The sequence below is a fragment of the Barbatula barbatula genome (assembly GCF_947034865.1).
Source record: "Barbatula barbatula genome assembly, chromosome: 3".
In the NCBI taxonomy this organism is placed as follows: Eukaryota; Metazoa; Chordata; class Actinopteri; order Cypriniformes; family Nemacheilidae; genus Barbatula; species Barbatula barbatula.
Window position 1 is genome coordinate 17,303,812 of NC_136764.1, and position 27,270 is coordinate 17,331,081.

General features: G+C 39.6%; 1 protein-coding gene across 2 annotated transcripts; it reads right to left on the bottom strand.

Annotated features, from left to right (window-relative positions):
- Nucleotides 1–328: 328 nt before the first annotated feature.
- arhgap29b (Rho GTPase activating protein 29b) lies at nucleotides 329–27,104 on the bottom strand. 2 transcript variants are annotated; one of them, XM_079453274.1, is made up of 23 exons: nucleotides 26,883–27,104; nucleotides 25,677–26,024; nucleotides 17,705–17,848; nucleotides 15,214–15,310; nucleotides 13,966–14,035; nucleotides 13,146–13,206; nucleotides 12,201–12,359; nucleotides 12,053–12,117; nucleotides 11,832–11,942; nucleotides 11,369–11,449; nucleotides 11,115–11,282; nucleotides 10,209–10,346; nucleotides 9,895–10,085; nucleotides 9,241–9,410; nucleotides 5,686–5,814; nucleotides 4,694–4,792; nucleotides 4,213–4,376; nucleotides 3,941–4,129; nucleotides 3,704–3,841; nucleotides 3,354–3,586; nucleotides 2,942–3,230; nucleotides 2,727–2,826; nucleotides 329–2,470 (listed from the first exon to the last, which is right to left on the bottom strand). In XM_079453274.1, exons 2-23 carry the CDS (start codon nucleotides 25,942–25,944, stop codon nucleotides 1,494–1,496), a joined length of 4,041 nt encoding a protein of 1,346 aa, XP_079309400.1. In that variant the 5' UTR covers nucleotides 25,945–26,024; nucleotides 26,883–27,104; the 3' UTR covers nucleotides 329–1,493. The 2 variants fall into 2 exon arrangements, with proteins under 2 accessions (XP_079309400.1, XP_079309401.1); XM_079453275.1 differs by lacking the exons at nucleotides 17,705–17,848; nucleotides 25,677–26,024; nucleotides 26,883–27,104 and adding an exon at nucleotides 15,961–16,328.
- Nucleotides 27,105–27,270: the final 166 nt, after the last annotated feature.

The window sequence follows — 27,270 nt, forward strand, 5'->3', positions numbered from 1 at the left end:
TGCCGACACCCATTTACTTCTATTGTATGGACACAAAACCAATGCAAGTGAGTGCCGGTTAACAATATTCTTCAAAATATCTTCTTTTGTGTTCTGTCGAAGAAAGTCAAACAGGTTTGAAATTACACAAGGATGAGAAAATAATAGCAGAACCTTTGGGTGAACAATTCATTTGATGACACACGAATTACATCAACATGTAAAAAAACATTAAAGAACCGTAGCGTAAATGCTTAATAATATCCTGCCAATGACCCTCATAGTGACAACATTCTCTTCACAAAACCTGTGAAATATCTGTGAAATGTAAACTGACAGACAAAAATCTGACAATAATAGTTTTAACTAAATATTTAATTTGCAAACATGTTGCATGTATTCAGGATTTGTTTGTGTTGACAGATGTGTATGGCAGCTGGTGTAGAAAATGTAAACATTAGCAGATGCAGTTGCTCCGCCTAAAACATGCACGAGCATCACTGCGTTTCCAGGAACCAAACTATACAACAGATAATATACCTGGCAGCAACTATTACATCAACAGTGGCATAGCATTCGAAGTATGTTAAAAATTCAGGTCACAAATTTGACTTTTAGGCTTCGCAAGTACATCACAATAAGCATGATGGCATGACATTACAGACAAAACTACACATATTTCATTTCAAACAAAGAATATTTTACCTGTAACTTTATGAATAACACATTAATATAACTTTTTATGTTTTGATATAGCAGTGTCTCTCTTGATAACCTCTGAATGGTTCATAAAATGTTATCACAGTGAAAAGGACAAAAGTAATGGCCGTAATACCCCAAATAAATCACAAAACAGAACACTATGAATAAGTGAATGTCACAAATGTTTCGGACCTCTGCTGCTTTTGCTGGCTCACACAGTAGCATAAAGTGATGGTTCACCCAAAAATAAAAATTCTGAAATTATTTATTCGCCCTCATGTAATTCCAAACCTGTTTGACCGTCGTTCTTCCCCAGAACACAAAAGATATTTTGAATAATGTTGTTAACCGGAACCCATTCACTTGCATTCACTTGTCTTTTGTGTTCTGCAGGAGAAAGAAATTCATACAGGTTTAAAATGACAAGAGGGCAAGTAAATAATGACACAATGAAAATTGGGTGAACTATCACTTTGACAGGACAAGAGACAACTATTTATCCAGAAAACACCCACAAAGACATTTTGCGTGCATTTCATCTCTCTCTTAATATTTTGCCCTTTCTCAAAGGGATAAAAAACAATTACATATATACATTATGGCACAACGAAGACAGTTTACATACAAATACATACATATTATAAAATAAGGTGTTGATAGGTCCGCTAGTCTTAACAATGCTATTAAAATGACCGAAATGACCATAAAAAGTATCAATTCAGTCATTTAATAAGCATAATATATTGTACCAAGCATGACAAAGACTGACCCACAGGCCAAAAGGCCAGATAAGAGATATGTCCAGCTCTGATTTAAACAAAGTGAGCCTCTCTAAGCTCCATCTCCTGCACACGGCGGCTGCGTCTCTGATAGAGGGGTTTGGCCTCCGTGGGACTGAGCTCTTCTGCGCTGGAGCTTGGAGACTGAGCGGGAGAGTGCGTGGTGGGGCTTAGCGATTCACTTTCTGACAGTCCTTCCTCCGGTCCTTTTGATACAGAACCTACTGACATTGTCAGTGTTGTAATGCTCGGCTTGGCAGCTTTTGTAGCTGTGGTGATCAATGATGTGGGTGTGGTAGGGGGTGTGGACAGTGTCGTGGCAATCGTCGCCACAGTTGCGGTGACCGCTGTTGTTACTATGGTAATGGCTGTTGTATATATTACTCCTGCGGTAGTGGTCGATGCATTCATATCAGTTTTCGCCACAGATTCGAAAGACCTGAATTGGCTTCCTGGTTTATAGAACGTTCCAGGGGGGGGTTTTAAAGTCCGTGGTGCTCTGAAAGATATTGGAGCTGTGCTGGACTGGCCAGCACCAGATATATAAGTACTGCTGTGGGGTGTCACACTCACGCTGCCCGCTGTTCCCAAAACAGTCTCAGAGGATGACTTTGCTGAGTCCGTCACATCAGAGGACGGAAGGTTGGCCACAATCATTGCAGTTCTGGGCGTCACATCATAATGCTTGTATTGTTTGTCCCAGGTCCTTCTTAGCATCTGAGTGTCTATGAAGGTGTTCCTGTAATAGCTCGAAAGTCGTGGTGTTGAAGGCTTTTCTGGTTCGGTGGTCTCCTGAATGGAAGCGGGAGGATGTTCTTGCTCAGCTGTGTTGCGGCTGTTACGCTCATTAAGCAGTCGGTCCACGGGCATGCTGATGGGTCGGGACACCTGCTTAGACCTTGCGGGACGCATCTGCACGGCTCGGGTGCTGGCACTGGGTCGGCTAAAGACAGATGTGGTCTTCTGTGCCTCCACTGGACCAACCCCGTTGATGTCTGAACCGACACATGCTGGAGATAAAAAACACTATTTATACAAGTATCTATTATTGCCATAATTAGTATTACTTTAATTTGAATCTGAATGACTAGTTACGATTACATATTAGCAGGATTTAAGAAAATTAAAGCAAGCAATTACATTTTAAGATAATATTACAAAGGCAAACATTCTTTTTCTGGAGTGTCTGCACAGCCTCATGTTTAAATACCTAATGTACATACGGTCAATTTTGATTTCACAGTGCCCAGACACACTCATACTAACCAGACGTCTGTGCTCTATCTGCCCCTGTCTTCATTTCCTTCACTTCCGCCAACAACTGTGAGGTAATGACAGATGAGTGTCTCTTGAAGACTTTAGCGCTCTAAATAAAAAATACAAAGAAAGCACATTTTGAAAAAGTTTGTACCACAAAAAGGCCAAAAAAAGCCAGATGATGCTCAATGTGTCACAGCTTCCATCTTCTATTCCCCTCTCACCTCTTTGATATCCATGAGAGAACGTGAGTTGCGACTGAGTTTCGGTTCTTTGTCAAAAGGAACATTTGGGGCTGTTGGGTTGGTGGGAGACATGGGGCAGAGGGGAACATCAAAGATCATACGTTGATGACTGATGAGCAGTTCTACCATGCGGGCCTGATGGGGGTAGTCAACCAGAGAGGACAGGGACACTTCTGCCTCTAGCTGTCTAGGCTTGATGAGCGTGGGACCGAAAATGATACCGAGGTTACTAGCAGTCATCTTGTTCTCCTCGGCTTGCTCGGATACTCTGTAGAACAATGTACAGCAAAGAAAATGAAATTCTCAGACACTGAACAGATTGAAGGTTTATTTTGTATTCTGTGCATGACACCGCCTTTTTGTTTATGTAAATGTTGGAGTGGTTATGTACCTGTTCAGGTGGGCGATTAGGAACTGCAGGGTTCTGTAGTGGGCTGCAGGAAGCTGGCGAAGGAGGTCTCGGATTTTAAAGATGACTCTTTTGAGCTCAACGCTGAGGCACAACTGCTCTCCTGATGATTTACTTTTAGCTGAACCAGGCTCGTCCGCCAAGACATTTTGAGTCTCTTTCGCTAGCCCGATGACTTCATTATAATACCGATACAGAATCAACGGCTCAGGCAACTGAAAGACAAAGAAAAACTTTGATGATTGCTGATTTGCAAAGTAGGAAGTTTCATAACTAAAAAAATGTTTCATATCCCATACAAAACTGGGAAAGGTTATTTTGTCCAACCACACCTGTCTCAGGTAAAGCTTGAGCACATTGCTTATGTCATGCGGGTGGAGATCAGAAAGCTCCACCAAATCCTTTCCATTCTCGAAGGCCTGGCACAGCTTTTCCACACGAGACTTCGCCCCATTCACACGATAAATGCCCTTGAAATGCATCGAAAGTAGGTGTTACGCAAAAGATGACTCAGAAAATGAAACCTTTTCATTTCTTCTTCCAGAAACATTTCAATTATGCCTGTTTACCTTAACATTCAGGGCACGACTCTCGATTTCCGAGGTGCATTTTTTGATGATGAAAGGTATGCCATCAGCACTGTTCTTAGCTACCTGAGCGAAGTCAATCCCAAACAAGTGCAGTCGTCCCTGGAGCTTTTTATGACCACACTGAATAGCGAGAGTCTCCAGGCATTTCTTATGACAGGCCAAGGAACACTATGTAATAAGAAATCATGACAATGACAAGCTATTCTACTTAACATTAAAGTGAACAGAATCAAAGTGGGTGTTGAAGATACCTCCTCGCATTCAGCCCCGTGAAACACCACCAGGCTGTCACACTCTCTGCATTTGGAGGGTGCCCGCAGTTTCCTCAACTTGTGGGTGTGAGCGGCTTTTGACATCTGAGCGTTTCGGAAAGGTCCAGGAGAACTGGCTGTTACCATCACCATCTCAGCTAGTCCTGGGAGGGGCAAACGTCATTAGTTTCCAAACTTCAATTTAACTAATCTCCAAAACACAGTGGGTTCTTTTAAGTAGGTAGTGAACTATAATTGAAGCCGTTGCTATTATTGTTATAAAACGTTTCATTGTGAGGTAAACAGTGAAACAGGAACTGTTGACTGTGGCCAGTATCAACACTCTGCCTATCTGTGCATAACAAGCAAAAACATGGATGTGAAGAAACTCAGCACTTATGTATTACAGTAAAACTGTAACTACAAACTTTTGTGAACACACCAACCCAAACAAACACACGCTTCATAGTGTACTACCAACCATTATCTAATGAGGAAGGTGGTTCTCTCTCATCCAGGTCATCCGCAGAAGACATGGTACCAGTTGAGGGAGTTCTGGGAAGCCTGCGTTTGAAATCCCCTGCAAGAACAAACACAGTCTCATTTCTGTTCTGCACAGGACTTCTCTTATTCTCTACTTCTCCACCCAGCGCCAATGACAACTAGATCAAACTACAGCTTACAAACTTTACTCTTTAAAGAGTCATTTTTTCAGTGTATAAAAAAAATGGTAACTTAAACAGGGTTCAACAGTTCAGGGTCGGATTATGAAAGGGGCACATTTTAACATTTCAATCATTTGTTGATTGATGTTTTTACGAGGTGAGGTTTTGCATGTTGTTTTGTAGATCCTGATATTAAATATATGAACAAGCATTTATACATTTATACTCTTAACCACCGGTAAACAAACGTTTCACACTTGCCGAAGCAGGGTTTGCATCGCTTTTGCAGGGTTAACCCTGCATTGCGGTGTTAAACGTGTGCAGTCTGAAACGAAGCGGGAGCAGAATTATATGACCAGACGCTTATCAACGGACACCCAATCAAATCTGTACAGCTTTTTTTTTATCTGAGTAAGTAACGTCTTAGGAGGCTTAAAACAGCCAAAAATGGATGCGGAACAACAAGCTATTTGGTTATTTAAAGGGACCACTATTTTTATTCAGTCAGTTTGATGCTGCAGTTTTTATCCAATTATTAATGTTGATTCCGCAAATATGCAAATAAGAATGTTAACCCCTGGTAAATTATAAGCAGCGTGAAACACATAACCCAGGATTCTGTTTACTTGGGGTTAAGAATAACCTGGGGTAAACGATTTCAAGTATGAAAAGCCCAATGAGTACAGTGTTAAAAAAGAAAGAGTAACTGACTTTGACACAAAATATATTGCTAAAATATAGCTTATTACTTTTGGTATCCAACATGCATAAGCAGCACACTGTTATAAAATGAAGTTGGAGAATGTACCTGGACTGGCAGTGGGGGAGTCCATTGAGCGTGACTCACTGCTTCCTCCAGCGCTTTCTGAGTCACTGCACATCCCTCCACCAGCACTGCTTGAGCTCCAGACCCGCTGAGAGCCCTGCATCCTTACCGCTGCAACACATAAAGCATTCACAATCACTATTGGTGTATGACAGCAGCAATGCTTAAACAGTCTACCCGAAAATGTAAATTCTTTAATCTTATATTCACCCTTATATTGTTCAGAAACATATGACCAACACAAAAGAAGACACTTTGAAAAACCACTTCAGATGTTTCGGAATTTGCATTTCACTAAATGAGTTATACAAAGATTTTTGAAAATAAAGAGTGAAGGATGACAGAATGAATATTATTGGGTGAACTTTCCCTTTATGAATATACTACATGGAGTGTCTGTGACTCGAGAAACCAGACCATATATATGGTTTTACACTACATATGACTTGACAAAACAAAACAAACTAAATGTCCACACACGGATATATAGATTGTTTCATTGGACGCGCGCCTGACCCCCAGTAAACTACCAATTTGTGTTTGGCTAGTGTCTATAATATAACTATTTATGTATTATTTAATTTATGTTAATATATTATTATTTTACTCTATCATAATTGTATTATGGTACAATGACGTCTAAAGGTTGAGCTTGGTATCAGAGTCTAAATTCTAAATATTGGAGAGACAAGTTTAGCCAAGAAACGGTTCTTCTTGGTTTCTTTTGATTGTTATCAGAAATAACCTAGAGGCATTCATTTGTTTGTGAATGTGTACCAGAAGTTAAGTTGGGGGGGTCACAAAAGTGCACATGTGTTATGATGAAACAGTCTATAACTGCTTCAATTTTATTCAACAAAATATCTCTTCACAGCATTTCTTAAACCTAAAAAAGGGCGTTGAGTATTGTCTTCAACACTGCTCTCATAACTGAATTTGTAACTGAATTCAAAAGAGTCAAATTTAAAAGCAATTACATTCAGGCGTACCATTTATTTAAAAGCGTCTAAGTATACAACCCGATTTCCGGAAAAGTTGGGACGATTTTTAAATTTTAATAAAACTAAAACTAAACGGAATTTTAAATTACATGAGCCAATATTTTATTCACAATAGAACATAGATAACATAGAAAATGTTTAAACACTTTTATCCACTAAATTAGCTCATTTAAAATATAATGCCTGCTACAGGTCTCAAAAAAGTTGGGACGGGGGCATGTTTACCATGGTGTAGCATCTACTTTTCTATTCAAAACAGTTTGAAGACGTCTGGGCATTGAGGCTATGAGTTGCTGGAGTTTTGGTGTTGGTATTTGGTCCCATTCTTGCCTTATATAGGCTTCCAACTGCTGAAGAGTTCATGGTCGTCTTTGACGTATTTATTGTTTAATGATGCGGCAAATGTTCTGGTGAAAGGCAGGCAAAATTCAGTACCCGGATACTTCGACAACGAAGCCATGCTGTTGTAATAGCTGCAGTATGTGGTTTTGCATTGTCCTGCTGAAGGCCTTCCCTGCAATAGATGTCGTTTGGAGGGAAGCATATGTTGCTCTAAAACTTTTATATACCTTTCAGCATTCACAGAGCCTTCCAAAACATGCATGCTGCCCATACCGTATGCACTTATGCACCCCCATACCATCAGAGATGCTGGCTTTTGAACTGAACGCTGATAACACACTGGAAGGTCTCCCTCCTCTTTAGCCCGGAGGACACATGGCGTCCGTGATTTCCAACAAGAATGTCAAATTTGGACTCGTCTGATCATAGAACACTCTTCCACTTTAAAATGGTCCATTTTAAATGAGCCTTGGCCCACAGGACACGACGGTGCTTCTGGACCATGTTCACAGATGGCTTCCTTTTGCGTGATAGAGCTTTAGTTGGCATCTGCTGATGGCACGGCAGATTGTGTTTACCGACAGTGGTTTCTGGGGGTATTCCTGGGCCCATTTAGTAATGTAATTGACACAATCATGCCGATGAGTGATGCAGTGTCGTCTGAGGGCCCGAAGACCATGGGCATCCTATAAAGGTCTCCGGCCTTGTCCCTTACCACAGAGATTTTTCCAGATTCTCTGAATCTTTTGTTGGTCTTATTCACTGTAGATGATGAGATTTGCAAAGCCTTTGCAATTTGACGTTGAGGAACATTGTTTTTAAAGTATTCCACAATCTTTTTACGCACGCAGTCTATCACAGATTGGAGAGCCTCTGCCAATCTCTACTTTTGAGAGACTCTCTAAGACATCCCTTTATAGCTAATCATGCTACAAAACTGATATCAATAAACTTAATTAGTCCCTAGATGTTCTCCCAGCTGAATCTTCCCAAAACTGCTTGCTTTTTTAGCCATTTGTTGCCCACGTCCCAACATTTTTGAGACCTGTAACAGGCATTACATTTTAAATTAGCTAATTTAGTGTGTAAAAGTGTAAAATGTCTCAGTTTAAACATTCGCTATGTTATCTATGTTCTATTGTGAATAACATATTTGCTGATGTGATTTGAAATTCCTTTAATTTTAATTTTATTAAAATGTAAAGAACGTCCCAACTTTTCTGGAATTCGGGTTGAAAAAGGCATAAAATCAAATGTCTATGAGTTCACAGTTCATATCTAGGCCATGATTTTAATTGAGTCTGGATGCTGATGTTAATATGAGCGGGGGATATGATCCAGCAGACTAATCACATCAATTTATCAGGGGTTTTTGTGGTCGCTGAGGGCCGATCTGGGTTTTGGGCATGAATCCTGACTGCTGGAAGTCTTTGTCCAGATACTCCACAGCCAGCCCTGGCCAGATGTTGAAAACCTACAGCAGATGCATCAGGCCTAAAACTAAAAGGATGCCAGAGCTTGCCAAAACAAAATGTGCCTTGAAATGCAAAACATCTCAATATCCTGTTTTTATTTGAGCAAAGAAAAAGTTTGGAATTTTAGAGCCTAAGAAATGCTAATAAAGTTTCTTTCTCAGCTTAATGTCCAAGGACAACTGGAAGTGTGCCAGTTGTATGCTGGCTTCCCAAAGAATGTAAACACTGACACTGTCAACAATGCTTCTAATCTCAGTGACAGCAGGTCATGACTGAAGGGCCCTTGAGCAAGGCACCTTACCCCTGATTGCTCTGCAGTAATGTGCAACTGTATAAAAAAACTACTTGTAAGTCGCTTTGGATAAAAGCGTCTTCCAAATGAATAACTGTAAATGTAAATGGCAGGCATTTTTGCCAGTCCATTTGAAGCCGCTAGTGGTTAACTTGGCTACTTAACACATCACACAGAATCAATAAGAAAGTATGATTAGTCAGTGAAGCTCAAAGAACTAAGAATACTACAGAATCTTTATCGCCGGTGGAACCTGTTTTCACAGACAGTCACATAACGCAGGTAAAATTACAGCTTTCATTTCTCTGGAGCTAGTATGATGTTATGTGTGTTGCTCAATGGGCATTATGCCAGAGAACCACCCATTCCGTTGCAGGGTTCAAATGTATAAACTTTTAGTTCGATCACAAATCTTGGGTATACCTACCTATGTCTACACTGCTATTAGAGCGCCTTTCTCCGATCTTGGTCTTGGAGGGCGGTGCAGTCCCCTCAACCTCATCAGCGCTGTGATTATCTCCAGAAGTGACTGAGCCTTGTGACAGGTTCCCGTGGGAAGAGTGGGTGCTGCTAGCAGACCTCTTATGAAGGAACATTCTGAAAAAGATAAACACAAAAATACCAGGGCTGTCAATCAATCCAAATAATGAAACAATGTGTTGAAACATCTGAATACTATTCACATAGTGAAATAAGAAAATTGTTTTCAAAATTTGAAATGCTCTAGATAAACATGGCTGGCTGTTTTTAGGATTTTGTGAAATATGTTTCTTGTTTTCTGAAATGCACTTAAGTTTAATACAATTCAGTTTTGAACAGATGTGACATTGGTAAGCCTGTGTTTAATGCACAACAGGACTGGATAGAACTTGCCAATATCTGTACAGGTGCATGTGCATGCAGTCGGTGTGATTCAGAGGTCAAGCTTTAAGCGAAGTTTACACAAGACAGCGATTACAGAAACTCCTGGATAAACAATGGCATCGTTTCATTCAACATTCTTCCTGAGGAAGATGCAAACAATACACGCCCCACTCAGGCCCGCACGGAAACCAGAGCTCTGCGGCGAGTGCAGACTAACCCAGTTTTGGAGGGAGCGGTGATGTCCTGAGACAGAGACTCCAGCCACACACGCTCTTTGGGCAGACTGCACACAAACTCGGAATAACGCTGGCCTGGCTCATACATTTTGGCTTGTTCGCACAGAGCTTGATAGTTAACCGGCAGAGGCACAGTCTGAGTCTGCTGCATCTGGAACCAGTTCACCGTCACCTACAGTCAGTTCAGAAGAGAAGTCAGTGTACTACAATAAAAACATTTGCTTTTAAAGAGAGGTTGTGGCATACTAATACTAATAGTAAATATATTACTGCTGTCAGGGGGAGTGATACACACCGCTTTAAGGGTCAGATCACATTGGAAGACCAGCTTCCGGATCTGAGCGAGAATCTCACTCTTGGCGTTGGAGAGTCCGACCTTTTTTGCCTCGAGATCGGCCACACTGGCTTTATACTGCTCATGTGCTTCCTCTGCCTGGAGTCACCACAAAAACATAGATTGTGAGCCAAACATAACAATAAAACAGAACCAGTGCTTTCATCGGATGTTCTAGTTAGTGTGTAATTTATGTGCACCAAAAATAATGACCAAATAGGTTTCCAAATTGACATGTCAAACTATGTTTAAAAAATGTTTAGATAGTTCACCAAAAAATGAACTCGTCATTTGAAACCTGTATGAATCTTCTGCAGAACACAAAAGAAGATATTTTGAAGAATGTTGCAGGTACTGTTCGGTAACCAACTTCAGGTTTGAAATGACAAAATTATCATTTTTGGGCAAACTATCATTTTAACGGAGACTGCGATGATTAAAACTGGACAGCATTGGAACTTTAAACCAATTATATACAGCAGCTTTTAAAGACTAAAAGTAATCCTCACAACGGTGTTAAACATCAGGTACCTTCACAATTAGAGTTATGTAATGTAGTTATATATCACGACAACCATACCATTTGTATGCTTTATGATAGTAGATACAGCATCAGACTGTTAGAGCAGAATTATTATTCAAAATGTAGGTGTAAATGAATGAACCAGATGTTAAGTATGTTGTACAGAGGTTGTACTGTAAACTAATTCCCAGAAACCATTTCTGTGTTTCTCGTCACAACTTAGATGCCCAGTAAATCAGTTCAATAAACACAAGGGCGTGTGTGTTCGTGCAGTCTGTGATGGTGGTGGAATTAAACGTAGACAGTAAAATTCTTTATAGTGTGGTTCTACATTTGTGTAGTACCCTCTGTAGGGCCTCTTCCTCCACCCTTCGTTTCTTCTCCAGAGTTCTGCCTCCTGTGGCCAGCTGCTCCTCCTCAGTGCGGCTGGTGGAGCTGCGGGCTTTCTCGTACTCCTCCCTCTTCTGCAGCTTCAGCAGACAGGCTTTCTTAACAGCGTTCTCAGCCTCACACTGAACACACATACGCATTATTCAATGTTAACATTCTGAAGAAACGCAAACAATGAAATTAAGAGAATTTAAATTATCATTAGTACCATCTTCTTCAGCTCTCTTTGCCATTGTTCTTTAATCTCTTTCCTCTGCTTGTCCAGGTCATTTTTACGGGCCAGCAGTGGCTGTGGGAATTATGGGAGGCACGATTATTTTATAAGGAGTTGATTGTGCTTGAGGTCTTTACACAAAGTCCATAACTAACACTCATGAAGCGCCAAATAAAAGTAAAAACTGGATGTGGAAAGTAAATAATTATATAATAACTTACCTAGTTGGAATGTATCAATATTATGAACTGCACAATATTACAAAATAATAATAAATTAATTGAATAAATAAACAATAGTCTGGCCCATGCAGATATAAATTACATGCATAATTAAAAAAACAAATCACTAAAAGTTATATTTACATTTATTTTATTGTAATTTTAGGTCAAGTTAACGTGGATGGAAATAGATAATTGTATTTATGATTTTGACCTGAATCTCTTTATAATGTTACCTGAATGAATTTGTTAGTTTGTAGAGCCGCAGCTGTTTGCAGCAGAAGCTGATTGTACTCAAACTCATTTTTGAAGGCAGATACATAAATATCCTGGAAGGGCATGTAGTCCTTTACAATAAATACAAATCATTTCATTAGAATGTTGATTAGAGCACCGACCGAACAAGAAAAACAAAGTAAATACCATGTTTAAATCAAACTAATGTACTTAAAAGTACCTGTTGACTTGCAACTGCCTTTGCGGAATCTGCCATCTTGGCAAAGCTTTTGGCACATTCCATGTCTGTAAAACACCAAAGTAATGTTCAATATAAAGCGGAGTAGCAATTCAGAGCAAGAAGGAATAAGCATTATGAACAGACTAACCCAGGCTGAGGCGTTTCTCTACCCAGGCCAGGACATCTTTGGTGTATTTGGACCAGGCCTTAGCATAGAGTAAAGCAGACTCTACTCCTCGGTCATTTCTGAGCAGAAGCAGGTCCACCTGTTCCACAGGGGACAATTCTGGAGAGGACAAAGCCGGATCTGGACACACAAACACAAACCCCCTTGATACACAAATACAAAAACATACACAGACCTTCCACATCTCTTAAAAAGAGCTGTTCAAAATGAGGTACCCTTTGAACAAGATGACGTTTATGGTTCTGTCATTTAAACTCACTATAAAATCCACTATACAATTTTGCACTTTATAGGCCAAAAGTTACAAGGCAAATTTAGCATGTCAGCTTTATTAAAGGCAGTGAGACTGGTGGAAGACTGCTTGTAATATTACTATGCTCCATCGCCATGGCACAAATGACAAACAAAAATACCTTTCTAAAAGTGACACTAACGGCACTAATGTGAGATCATCTCATAAAAGCTGTGCTAAACCTTCACCAAATGCACTGAGACGCACCCTTTTGATTCCCCCCACACACACACATATATAAACAACGCCCAGCTGCGCTCCATCTGAATCCAGGCACCCCGCCTAAAAAGCCACATGTGGTTCCTATTCCAAACACAAACGTAAAAAAAGCTAAAGAATGTCAACCATTTGGCAAAAAAGAAGAATGTGAGGCTATATGAAAAATATCACGAATGTAAAACAGGGTGTATTGAGCCCAGCATTGGAGCATGACCTATGTCAGAACTGTTTATCTGTGTATCTGGTAGAATAACTAATTTCATGTGTGGTCCATTAAAACTAGGACAACTTTTGTTGATATTTGTATTTCAGGGGGAGCGTGCAAACCTTCAACGGCACGAGTCTGAATTCTGAGTTTTACAATGAAAACTAGATGAAAGAAAAAAGAGGTTTACCTGCCAGATAATTTCTCTCCTGATGGCATCCTCCCAAATCATCAGAGAGGTTTTCAGAAGACTAGAGGAGATAAAGAGAAATGCTTCATTTGATAAGTTTGACTACAGAGGCCAGGAATAAGATCTGTGGTTGTTTTCATTTGACAACAGTCGACAAAAGCCTTAAACACCTTCCTCTTTTAATAAGAGAGGCAGGTTTCATCTTTTACAAAACAATCATCTGAGCCTTAAAGGTACAGTTTCTTGCAAAATTTTAAAATCTTTTATTATTATCATGTTGTTCCAGACACATGAAGGAATTTATCTGTGGATCACAAATAGAGTATTTTGAAAATCCATTATTGTTTCAAATGGTGGGTTTAATTTACACAAAAATTAGTTTAGCCCAATAAATGATTAGAAAAAAACATTGTTTTGATATCTAACCATAAGATGTTTGGGTATTGCGGTTAAACGAAGATTTAATTTGTAAAATGACAAATAAAACTGCTGTACTAAAAAAGAACAAATGTGAATATTCCCCCCATATTTTGCTGGATGTTGAGACAGATTATACATGTTCAGGTTTGGGAACCCTGGTTTAAAGGAGTAGTTCACTTAAAAATTTGCCCCATTTCACTTTTTAAAGTGAACTACTTCTTTAAACCACATCTGTACAACCACTTTAAGATCACCGCACAGTCATTTAGTATATAACGGCAAAAAATTTTGGGTACATTGATTCTTTAAAGAATGTTTAAATATAGGTATTTAATTATAAGCTCCCTATCGCTTTATTCACTCCATAGACACTAAAAAAATGGAGGTGATGATGACTTACATGACTTATGGTCTGGGGAAACCCCAACCTGCAGCCGCTGTCCACATCTCCCATAAGGAAGTCAGACACTCTGAAATGGGAATGATAGACACATTAGTCAATGCACTGCATACAAATATTTTGGCCTTTACTTTTCTCTATGAAGGTAAATCGTTAGCAAAACTTGAGAGCATGTAGATTTTAATTGGTAACTTTGAAGTAAGTATTTGTACTTGTTTAAACTTGAAGTTGAATGTTGAAATACTGTTTTCAATTTAAGCGAAACCATCACACTTATGTATACTATCATGTATAACTATTCCATGAATTGTACTATCTTGCATAGATAACATTTCTTAATGTATTTGAATAACATCACTCTGTATACAATCGACATTCCGTTGTGTACTATGGTTTGTTTTAAAATATAATGCCAGGCTGACTACAATGCCATCATAAACAGTATTGGGGTTGTGGGTTTAACTGGAAGTTATTTTCTCATGGACGCTTTGGATTTTTTACAGATGATCTTAAAATATTGAATCAATATTTAGTGTACATGCCTATTTGTAGTTGCAATTCAAATCCGAATCTAGGAAAACGTGTAAATATGTGCAATGCATTTGTATCTGACAATGTATTTTGTAAATGCCAGTTTACACATTTGTGACTATTTTTTGCAAACTTCAAATTCAGAAGACAGATTTGTGAGTTTTGTCCAAGAGTGCAAATCTCAACATTCAACTTCAGTTTTTTGAAGTTTTCACAACTTTACAAGTTCACCAATTAAAATCTACATACTCTCAAGTTTTGCTACTGATTTATTTAATATTTCTTATTTCTCTTAGTTTTCATGATTATTTTATGAAAGAAAAATAAAGATAAGTCAACCAAAAAATGAAAATTAAGACAAAGTAAATTACAGTACATTAATTTTTAATGTTACATCGTGGCACAAGGGGTAAGACAGTCAGTAAGGACAGAGATAGTTTACCCAAAAATACAATATGTTTTTCTACTTTGGTAGTGAATGATGAATCAGAACAGAAAAATGCTAACATTCTTCCAAATATCTTTGTGTTCAACAAAGAAATTTATATAGGTTTGGAAAAACTTGAGGGTGACTCTTGTAAATTATGTCAATTTTCATTTTTCGGTAAACTAACCTTTTAAAACACATGGCTGATGTGTAACAGAAACAAAAAGTGCCTAATCTGAGCGTAAATATACCGATAGAGAGGGCTCCAAAAAAAGATAAAAAGTACTCACACATTGCCGAACGTGAACGCCAAATTGTCAATGGTTGTGTATATCTCGCCAAAAATGATATCTTTGTTGTCTTTATTGACTTCTTTGACTTTCAAGCCTGTGAAAAGTAATAAACCCCAAAATTACAATTTGTCCACTGATTTGATTTGGAAAATAACAATTATTAGACGATGAGCCACAATTCTTCTGCCCACTATTTATTGGCAATATGGCTTTGAAAACTACTACAAACACCATAGCCGTCAAGGGCCGCTTTGAAGTGAGCTTTTAAATCAAACTATTTCAGATTGTTTTCAAAGTTTAACGCAACATCAATGAATTCACTTATTTGCAGGAGATTAGAGACCTGAACCTGTTTAAAGAAAAGGAACTAGGTATTCTTCCTTATTTCACATCTAATGCTGGCGTGTGCCAAGTTTATGATTCCCCAGAAACAACATATCGCAAATACTAAAACATTCAAATATCTTCATTATTTACATTGTTTCAAGCAGTATGCCAATGCTATTTTAGCTTCTTGCGTTTTGAACACTTAGACAAGAAGTTGACAGCTTTTTGACCTTAAATCTTCAAGCAAAATACAAATCTTTTCAATAGGAAATGGAGAAAAGATATGACAGGCAGCAAGTAAAGGCTCAGAGAGGCTACGAAACTTGCATTAACCAAGCACTTCCTGTCTGCTAGCTGTGCCTCCCCTTTACAGGAAACCCTCAGAAAAATTCAGAGGACAACTTTCGCCCAACTTACCAGCAGTTTTAACTCGCACCTTAGTTTAGGTCCCATCATATCCAGGTTTGATACGGTAAAGCACAGAACACAGCTAAAGCGGAGACAAAATTATCCTGACACTAATGCCACAGCCCAGTTTAGAATGATTCAATGAAGCTTGACTTCCACTTTTTCCTGACAAACTGGGCCAAAAAAACAATATCTGCTGTAGTTTCCAGTTCTGCAGTTTTTTGGATGGATGACACGGAAAACACAGTGGCTGTCGGCAATTGTGGGAATCCCCACCCTCAACTGCCACTCAAGCTCGCAGCTATAACGGAGGACATAAGCAAAGGAGAAGAGAGCGTGAGAGGTGCGTGGCTCCTCGTGCAAGCCTCTCTGCTTCTGAATACAGGCGGCCCCTGCAATGGAATGGAACGCTGACTTCTTCCTCAGGACATCCTGCAGTTCCACAACAATGCTTCCACTTCTGCCCCCATCCCAGCTCAACTATGAGAACGGCTACAGTCAGCCAGAAACCAGTTCTCTCAAAGAAAACCCCTCGAAAGTAAAACTGAAATAAAACCGTGATGTAAAGAGAAATTATTGTTTTTGAACTAAAACACTGATGATATATATCGAGTTGCGGCTCATTTTGATAAAAAATAAAAGCTTGTTCCAAAACTTGATTATAATTTTCATCCCTACCAAAGAATGTCAAAATGTACAGGTTGTCCTGAATGTCAACAAAAACATACATGCATATTTTTTCAACCAAACACCAAAAGTTGAAGAGATGTTCTCTCCAAAAATATGTGCGTTTATCACTATCAGGGTGCGATGCGTCATAAGGCAGGATAAAATACCCGAGATAACAGAGACTCCTTCAAATGAGAAGCAGAGAAAATACAGGCAGTCAAATGCCACTAACTTGTTCTAGACATGGGCGGGGGAAGAAAGAATTTCAATAACTTGAGACATTTTACACTTTTATTGATGTGCCCTTGAGAGATTCTTTGGCAAAACTATGCAGAATAAAAAAAGAGACCTCATGGACTCTGATCAACGGTGAAAAAATGTGCATCTGATTTCCTGAAGCTCCATCTAGAGAAGGCAGGCTGACATGAAATCAAAAGTGAGTTTGTGTGGGGGAGCTTTTGTGCTGGAATGTGGGTATTTCAGGTAACTTGAAGCACTCAGGTTGAGCAGGTATCAAAGGCATGTTTATCTTAACAGTCATAAAAAGGCAAATGCCTCAAGAATGCTGTTAAAGATTACACAAACAGCATCCTCCCTTTGATAGAAACAGTAAAAAGGGTCATTGGCCCTCTAGTGGCACAAGCTAATACTAAGTAGTAATTTCAACCAACATACTTTTCAAAACACACACTTTTGAAATCCACAGAGAATTATGCGGACAATTAATAAAAGCCACATTAGTTATCTCTACATGACAAAAAAATAATCAGTTTTTGGTCTGGACTGCAAGCACACTTAAGCACATTTGAAAAATATTGCGCTCTAGCCAAAAGTAATATTTTGTACAAACAAAAGTGTTTATCTGCATTTAGGAAACTGTGCAAGTAGAGCTAGGTTTTGAGAACTGTCTACTTCCCCTCAACTTCAGCCTGGTGTTGACTCAATGTTTGTGATCAACTACTAAAACAGAACTGCAAGTGTCAAACCAAGTGAAACCAATGGTACTTTATTAACAGCCAGCAATGCTCTTTTGCTGCAAATCTTTAGTTTTAAAAAGTGGGTGGGGCTAAAAGAGAACGCTCACCTTTGACTTTGGCAATAACTGTGCCTGCGGCGCCGAGAATTTCAGCAGAGTTTAGCGCCTGGTGCTTGCCGATGATGGCTTTCAATACGCGGACCAGCTCGCCGAGTCGCTCGTCGACCACGTGCTGCAAGCACTCTTGATTTTCTGTGGGTGACAAAACAGACAGAGACCACAATCACGTCAGCTTGGCTACCTCAACATGTTCAGCTGTAAAACAATGTGGGTGCATCAACAATGTAGTCGGCATTAAAACTAAATACACTTTAAAAGCTGAGTCAGTTGCCCGAAAACACTGAATAACTTCACTCATGACACTTCCTCATCTGAGGCACACACGTAACCGTGTCTCTGTTTTTGGCACCATTAGTGTGATCGTGCAAGCCTTTGCGGTTAGAAAGGATAAGCAGATTATAGAGGACACTATGTGGCAGAGATGCAGACAGAGATGCTCTGCGAGTATGAGAGAGATGGCAGGTAACAAGATAATACACGTACAGAGACAAACATGCCAACAGAAATGCATGGGTATTCAGACATGGTTTCATTTTTGTTAGTAAGGTGAGCTGTACATTGAGAATGCGGCACAGAGCTCCATTGCTGCTGACTAAGAGCACTGGATTACTGCTCTTGTGGAAAAGGGGATCAGGGAGATTTGACTTATCTCCTGTTTTAAAATATGTAAAAAAATGTGAGAAGTTGCTAGCATTAACCAAATGTTTTTGGGAAGTAGCAAGTGTATGTGTGACACTAGTTCTTGTATTTTGAAATAGCGGAAGTGTGTTAAAAACTGTAAAGGCCTGTTGACACGAAGGTCCTGTTTATACCTGGTTTTAAGATGCGTTTTGATCAATCGGATCACAAGTGGATGAAAGACACATGCCTATTTACACCTGGTGTTTTAATCCATCACCTTTGTCCACTTCTGTCCTGAATTTTCAAGGGGAGGATTTATGGGCGGCGAAATTTTCAGATATTTCGATCAATGGACTACATCATCACATGCAATGTACACATTACGAAAGCGACCGGCAAAAAACATACAGAGACCAGCGTTTTTATTTCTGCTTGAAGTGTGTTACAAATTTGTAATAAGAAAACATTGTGCTTGATACGTTTTTCCTTTTTAAACCAAACATTAAAGTGTTCAGCTGGCAAAGTTTTTCGTGTCTGTAGACGGAGAGTAAGTGGTCTTTTGTGCCTGTTCGAACACATTCGTCTACACCACGAACACAATCCGGTAGAATGCGTTTACCTCTGGAAGTGGTCGACATAGGACGAGCTCAAAACTTTTCACACCCCGACTACACCTGTATTTTGCGTCGTCCACTTGTGATCCGAGCAACCGAAACGCATCATAAAACAAGGTGTAAACAGGCTCTAAGTCACCAGTAATTAAATCACACCTAAACAACAAAATGACCAAAGGAATGTTTGCATGAAGCTTAAGTGGATAGGGCATGTACTGACTGTGCCGTGTGTACCAGAGACGACTTCACATCTACTGTAACTGGATGTCGTGAACCGTTTTGGGGTTTTTGATAGTAACAAGAGCATCTGTTTTTTATCCTCACCTCGTACCATCCCTGTGCACATCATATCACAGGGATGAGGCAGAAGCGTTATGTAAGCACCATATAGAAGGTATGTGTGTCTGTGTGTATGGGGACACAAAGAAAAGATACAATTTCCACTGGAAAACAAAAAGTTGTAATTTGTTCAGCTGATAGTTAAGCAAAATCCAGGCTCTTGTCATGAAGACTAAATTACTGCCATGACCTTTTGATTGCCCTTCAAGCTAATGTGATCAAGCATGTATATGCAATTCTTTCACCCTCAACATTTTGAGTATCATAAAAATTTTAATATGCTGTTTATCCAGACTAATTTACTGTAGATTTACATCAGTGAATCGTCCTAGCATTAACCTTGTATGGTGTTTAGTCTGTGCCTCCCATTTCAAATTTTATCAAAAGAAAAATGCTAAAATAATTTTTTCAAACTCATCGGCCTTCGCTTATTCTCTGTGAAGAACATATAGCAGGACACATTTTCAATGGCAGCACACTGTACTACCCCTACACATTTATCTTACCATACAGGATGTTAGGTCCACTGGACCCAGGGCTTACAAAATTGTGTAAATTATAGGTTCTGCGTAACTTCAATGTGTCCTCTTCATGTCTGGGCCTCCTTTTAGTAAGTTTGTGTGTGTTTCTTTGTGCGTTTGTGTGAGAGAGAGAGTCTGAGTGTGTTTGTGAGTTTTCTGTTTCTGCCCCTGCTGATGCCGCTAAACAACGTGGAGCAAATAAATTCATAAATGTAATCTAACAAAGGTACAGGGCAAATATTTAAAAAATCTATGGTGTTTAGATTGCATGTAATTGGGTGAAGTAAACATCTATTAATAATTTTAACAAAGTGTTTGATTGTGTTGAATTAAAAACCCAAAACTGCAGCGGATCCACTAGACCCACCAACACTGGCTGAGTAAACAAACATATGGGTTAATAGATGTTAATAGATGATCTATGGTTGGATATACAGCCAACACGGTTGGATTGCTTAAAAGTGAATATGAACTTGTTTTCTTTGCAATATTTAAGGTCTGAAAGAAAAATACAAAGCAACTTTTCTATTATTTTGACATTATTCTCCAGTTTTCATTTTCTGCAAACAAACGCATTTGGAAACAAAAATTGCATTAGAAAATAGACATTTAGTTATTGTGGTTCACAGAATGAAACAAAAAATTGCCATTTTACCTAAACACATCTAAATAGTAAATTCAGAAAAACTGAAAATAATTTTGAAATCGTCTCTTAATTTTTTTCATAGCTCTATAATTAATATTGCCAAAAAGCTGAACAATATTGGTGTATACGTAGACTGAGGGACAAAGAATCTGTAGAATTGTATGAATGACAGGCATTTAAATTCTGCAGAAATCTTCTAATCTGAGTCCTGAAGGAGCAGATTATGTGCATGCCTACATCCGTGTTTCCTTCCCACTTGTTTAACCTGCTGCAAGGATTTCTCATAAGACAAATCCTAAAATCATGCATTACGTTCACGAAAACACAACAACACAATGACCTGTTCCTCCACCTGGATAGCCAGGTGCAGGTCTTCTCCACGGCAAGATTAGGAGATTCCAGTGTGATAAATGGACAGGAGGCCTTAGCCTCAGGCATAGTCAGTGATCTCTCTTCTCTTTGACTTTGAAGTGTCCCTCACCGAGAACACAGACAAAAGGCCACCATCACAATGCCCAATCCCTGTTGTAGGTCTTCCACTCTGTGCCCTTCTAATTACTGGTGAGAGGTCAAGTCCCAACTAACAGGTCATAGAGGGAAACCTTGCTCCGATTACACTTTAACTGTTTATATGGTCCACTGTTTTAAAATCAAAGACCTAGTAAACTTTATAATGGTGTAGTCCAGTCATGTCCGAGGAAGCTTTTCATCACCTGGTGTTTGATTTGAAGCCCCGTGTGGCCCAAAATGTAAAAAGCAAACGGAATGTTGCATCCGCCCAATGGGGGCCCAGCACACAGGGGACTATGTTATGTGTCAGAGCTGATTGGGGTCCCAGGACATCTTCATGCCGGCATAGCAACCAGTGGTCTCCAAACCCTCTTTTGCTCTGTTATGAATAATGCATCGATCTGGGCCCCCAAACACTTCAGTGCTGTCAAAACAATGGGATTTAAAAAGTATGCATGAAAATTGCTCACGGGAACTGAGGGTCATTGTTTCGATGGGGAAAATGGAAGAGAGGCAAACACGCATTGTTCGGGACGAGCCCCCTGCTGATGGCCCTCGGTCCAGGGTCCATTTCACTTCGAGAGCTCCAGCAGCGAGTCTCTCTCCCTCCCACGCTCAGCGTGCGTGCTGGCCCAGCCACGCTTCACGCTCAGTCTCTTCATGTTTCACTAGTACTCTTCACCCGCCCCTCTGTCTCTGATCAGAGCTGTTTAACATAATATCACCCAACTGCCAACAAGCCTCGCACAGCAGTGTGAGAATGAAGCACAATAAGGTTCTCTATCCTGCGTTTCTCTCATTTTGTCAACTTAGTTTTCATTTCGGAACTGGTGTTATCATTTGACACAAATAGTGCTTTTACAGATCCAAGCTGATTATATCGATGGTGATGGGTTTGTTTTTAAACTGAAATTGCTAGTCTCCTCATCTTACAAAGATTGAGTGCAGCAAGCAAAATTCAATTACAACATACTAAACTAAAGGGACTTATCTGACCAAATCTTTACACTCAAGCATCTTTTTTATTAAGCAGGCCTTCAAAGACACAAAACTACTATAAGGTTTCCATTTACATTTCTATGTTAATTTCTGACTTCAGTTCAGTATATTGAGCAAATACATTTTATAACTATGTCAAACTAAAAACATAGTCAATTAAATAGATTGTAAAGACTGCTATAGTCGGAAAATAAAATGTCAGTCTTTTCCTGACACAGGGTTGTGTTATTTCCAGCATATGTTCCAAATGTTTCCCAGAAAACTAGCGAGTTAACACAATGTCATCATGCACTTCAAAGCATTACGCACAGCTGCTGGCATTTCTTCCGTTGCTAACAACAGGTAATCAATAGGCACGTCTCGACCTGCCTTAGTTGCACTTTTCCCAAAGCGACAGACGAGATTAGCAACTCCGTTGCGATTCATCAGTGAGAAAACGCCACTGGGTTTGACGCTGTGCCTGTAGGTCTTCCTCAAACCATGCCACTTCTGATTTATGGAAACAGAAAGACCTTTCTGTGAAGTGCAGGAAAATAACAGAAACTGGTGTGTCCCGCTAACATATTAGAGGAAATCAAAATACCACAAACACCACTTTAGATGGGTAAATCACATATGAAAAGTTTTATTTCAGTTCATTCACATAGTTCATGAGCTAAACCAAAATAAACCCTATCAAGATGCATTAAGTTGACGTGCACCCTGAAAAACACACCACACCCATTGATGGTCCTGCACTCTTGCTAGATTTTCATGGGCCAACTGGAACATCACCATGACCAATCTGCTGAACTGTGGCTGTAAATCCACACCCCAGGAAATGCTACCCAACCGCAGGCCCACACAAAAACATCCCTCACCTTCAGTGGGAAAGTTACTGCCCAACAAATCTCTCTCCTCCACTTCACAAGCGCAGCGAGCCATTATATGGCCTACCACGGGGGCTTTGGCAATAGTGCCACCCGCAACACTTTGTGAAGCAATCTCGTTACACGAGGGTGGGATGTCTTTTTTTCACTTTTTCAATTTGGAGGGTTTTGTCCACATCCCCAGATTAACACCACTAGCACATGCTGAAGGGGCCTCCACCCCAGGACCTCCAACAGGCTGGTGTATTCAAGAAAATGATTTCTAGGTCCAGCTATGAGAAAACAAATCTGGCATCTTTAATTTTTATATCTAAACAACCCCACATTTGCTTCACATTTATCGGGACCCCCTTACAGTAGCCGTTTTTAACAAAGTCTTAGAAATGTGAAAGAGCTGAACTTCTTTTAAACTAGTTCTATGTGGACTCAGATCCTTCAGAGTTCCCACGCTTCAGGATAGAGAGAGTCTTAAAAAAATCCAACCCTTTCATTATAGAACGAGATATTTTAAAATATCTCACAATAAATCAGCAAATAAAAGTAAAAAGAAAAAACCTGGTAAATTCTAGATATTTTACACCTAGTTTGGGACTTAAATTGAGATAAAAGGCTAAACATGTTGGAATTGTGTTTTGATAACTTTTCAATTCAGTTGGATTACTTCAGCTAATTTATATGCATGACAAACTTTTCTTCAAACTCAAAAGCTATGACACTCTTCCTCTCAACAGAATATCACATTCTTGAGTAACCCACATGATGATGAGTGTGAACATGCCACAATATATTTACTCATTCTGGATGCGATTTTCCCCTAACACAGGGGGAATTATTTGATATTTGGACCTTCCAGTAAAAACACCCCACCCTTCTGAATATCCAACTGTCACGGGAGTTCAACGTTAAAAAAGTTATTTTGGATTCAAAGAAAATCACACTAGGCTTAGCTCTTAGATGCGTTTTAATAAAAGAAACAAAACGTAATTTTTTTCCCATGATGTGTGAGGCATCTACCAGTTTTAAAAAAATAAACAACTTTGCACTTAACACTTCACATACTAGCACTTCCGCGACTGTCAGCATAGGGTCAAATAATCGTGCCAGTGTGAAAATGCCTTTGAAAACCCTTCAAAATTTCAACAGGGAAGAGTCATTTTTCATGTGTCACGCACCTAACAACAGTCAATCGAAGGCGCCATAGCAACAAGTGAACATTTGTTCTGGAGGAATGCGGGGTATGCAGGAGGAGGGGGCATCATGGCAGAGAGGAGGAATCACAGACCAGAAGAGTTTTGTCAGACAGATCAAAGTGATGAGCCATGCTTGCAATAAGCAAAAACACTAACTACAGCAACAACAAAAAACACAGAAAGAAAAGATGGTCTGATAAACAACTTAATCTTTGTGAAGTTAGCAACAATAGCTTCAACCAGGCATTCAGCATTTCCCTAGCTAACTTGTAGACACCAGTGTGAAATAAAAGCAAGTGACACAGCAGAGAGTATGGAGAGCTGTGATGATCCATCTATGAGCAGACAGGATGAATCCATAAATTTAGAGGGTCAGTGAGCATCTCCTCCACTAAGAGGCAACAGGGCAGTAAGAGAGTAGAGAGGTCGAAAGCATTTGCTTGTGGGAAGTGTCACCAAACAAGAGTCGGCTTGACAGAGGAAGAATCTCGTTGATCAATACTTAACCACACAGTCAACTGATTGAAAACAGCTAGAATTCATTTTGTTGGGACTCCAGCATTGACTGAAACAAAGGGAAACTGAATGATTTGTTTAAACCAAAACTGAATGATTTTGTTTTTCACTCGATTTGTTTTGTTGGTATTTGTGTAAATGCATTTTGCCTGCATTCTAACAAAAAAAAAAACGGCTTTACTGGCAATCCCCATTTTAGGTTAAATGTTTTTCCAAAGATACATAGAATATGAGGGGGAGCACAACCATCACTAAATCCTATATTCCTTGGTATGGGATATTTGAGCTATTCTTAAATAGGGGTAAATAATACCACAAACAACAATTGGTCTGTTACTATCGGCCTTTTTTCTTTCACTGGGTGTTGAAAATCAACACAGCAAGCAATTGCTTTTCTAAAACGGAAAGTCTAACAGGAACACAACCTTCTAGTTGTTACAGACAGTGCATAACAAGAGCGTAAACAAGCACCTGGAAGACAGAAGAACATATAGACACAGTCCTATCTATTCTGGTTCTAGCATAGGGAGGCAAATATCAGAGATGCCTTGTGCAGCAGAAAAGAAACACTCTCAGCAAGATGGCCAGGAGTTTACCCATGGCACCCTGACAGACGTGGCACTCCTCAAGTGATGAGAAGGAGGAACACTAACACATCATACAAGCACAAGTCTGCATTTGCGTGGGCTGAGACAGTTAACCCACATGCACGCTTAGTAGAAGCTGACACAAACAAGTGTTACCACTTCAACCACAGCAATAAAAAATTTCAACAAAGTTATATTTGTTAAAGATTTATCTAACACGAACAGACAACAACGATGAACAATATGTTTAAATAGCATGTAATACAAATCCAGCTGTTCACCGATTCATGTAAGTCCTTGTGCAGTTACTGATATTAACTGATAACTGTTTATTAAAAAAAGTTAACATTAACTTAGATTGAATAAATGCTAAAAGTATTGTTCCTTGTAAGTTTATGATACTGACCCAATTAACTAATGTTAACAAACAGAACCTTATCAAAAGTGTTACCACTACAACTGTTATGCACAAAAGATGCACTTGAGCCTGGCAGGCAGCATTTCAAAGAGCAAGCTTACACTTACAACGCTACTACAAAGAATCCCACCTCTGGACTGAAAAGCCTCCTTAAGGCTCAGCAGCACGTCAGAAAACTTGCGGACATCATTGACCAGCTGCATGATGTAGTCAGGGTCTCCTCCGGGTGGGGTGATGGGATTGTCCATGCCCATAGCGCTGAGAGGGTTCGTCTTAGAGCTCCGGCCCATATCTGTTGTTTTGTTAGAGCCGATAGCCAAAGGCACAACGTTGGGGTGGGACAGACGAGCACCGCTTGTCAAGCGCTTATTCCCACTGTTGCTGCCCTGTCGAAACATTCCAACAACCACTTCTGCAGTTACTGAGCCACCTCAGCCGCAGATCCATGCACCGTCCTGCCAGTGGTGAGCTGGGAGCACTGTGGGAGAAAAATGTAATTATCATTAAAGCAACTAAAGCCATTCACATCAGCTGCCGAATGGAGAGTCAAACGCAACGCTTATGTTCTTTCCGATGGGCAAATCTAAAGTTAAAGACCTGCAGTGGTAAGCAAAGGCTGTGCATCTGTGTTTTGTCATTTGCTTAATAACATATTGCCTATAAATTCATCAGCATCTATTGGAGAAGTGTCCTATTTCGCTATTCTAAGCAATGAAGCTTTAATAATATTTGTCTTACTAAGAAGCCCAATTAAGTCAGTGCTCTCTTTCAAACTATGCGATCTCACGACCTTTGACGTTACCTCAAACTACGTGAGTAACGTGACCCACCAATCACATGAAACCTCATTGACTGTTTTCTGTATTTACGTGCCTGCTTTTGTCAATATGTGACGCCTTTCTAGTGTGGAACGTGACGGATGCACTGATCTTTATCGTTTAACAGCTTGACACCTGTCACTCATAACTGGCAATGTCTTGAGTGGACATCTTAATGGACACAAATTACACAAAGTATTACTACAAATATAATTTGTGTCCGAACTAAACAATGACTTGAATTCGTCTCCAACGCAAAGCATTAATACACCATTACGCAGTATTATTAATATTCGTATAAAATTCAGTTTTTGTGGTTATCTCGTCACCGGTTTGACGGCCCTATGAAGTACGTGATATTATTACAAACTCGTTCATCGTAAAACGTGAAGTTCCTTCGTCAGTTCATAGCGGCTTTACATTTTAGCGCTGTTAGCCAACCAATTTCCCTGTTCACGCGCATTAAAATATTAAGGGCTAATTAATGTATACCGAACATCCCAAAGCGTAACACTTACTTGAATATCTCATAAGAAACGCCATATTGCAGAGTTCCGAAGACGGGTCTTGTGTAAATCCATGAAGTATGCTCGAGCGATACGGCGGCAGATCGACAAACAATCCACATTAAAACGAGCGAGAAACTTACTGAGGGATTGACTCAAAATTTGCTCACGTGACCACGCAGCCAACTTCCTATTGGCTGACGGAGTCCGGCAGCGCAATCCGCTAGTTTCCTCTAGGGATGGGCGATACCAATTTTTTTCTTTCCGATCCGATACCAAGTACTTTCAAGACAAGTATCGTCGATATCGATACCGATACCGATACTAGAATGAAATGTTTTTATGTGAGGGATTTTATAGAGTTTTTTGATAGCCATCATCATTCATATTAAATAAAACT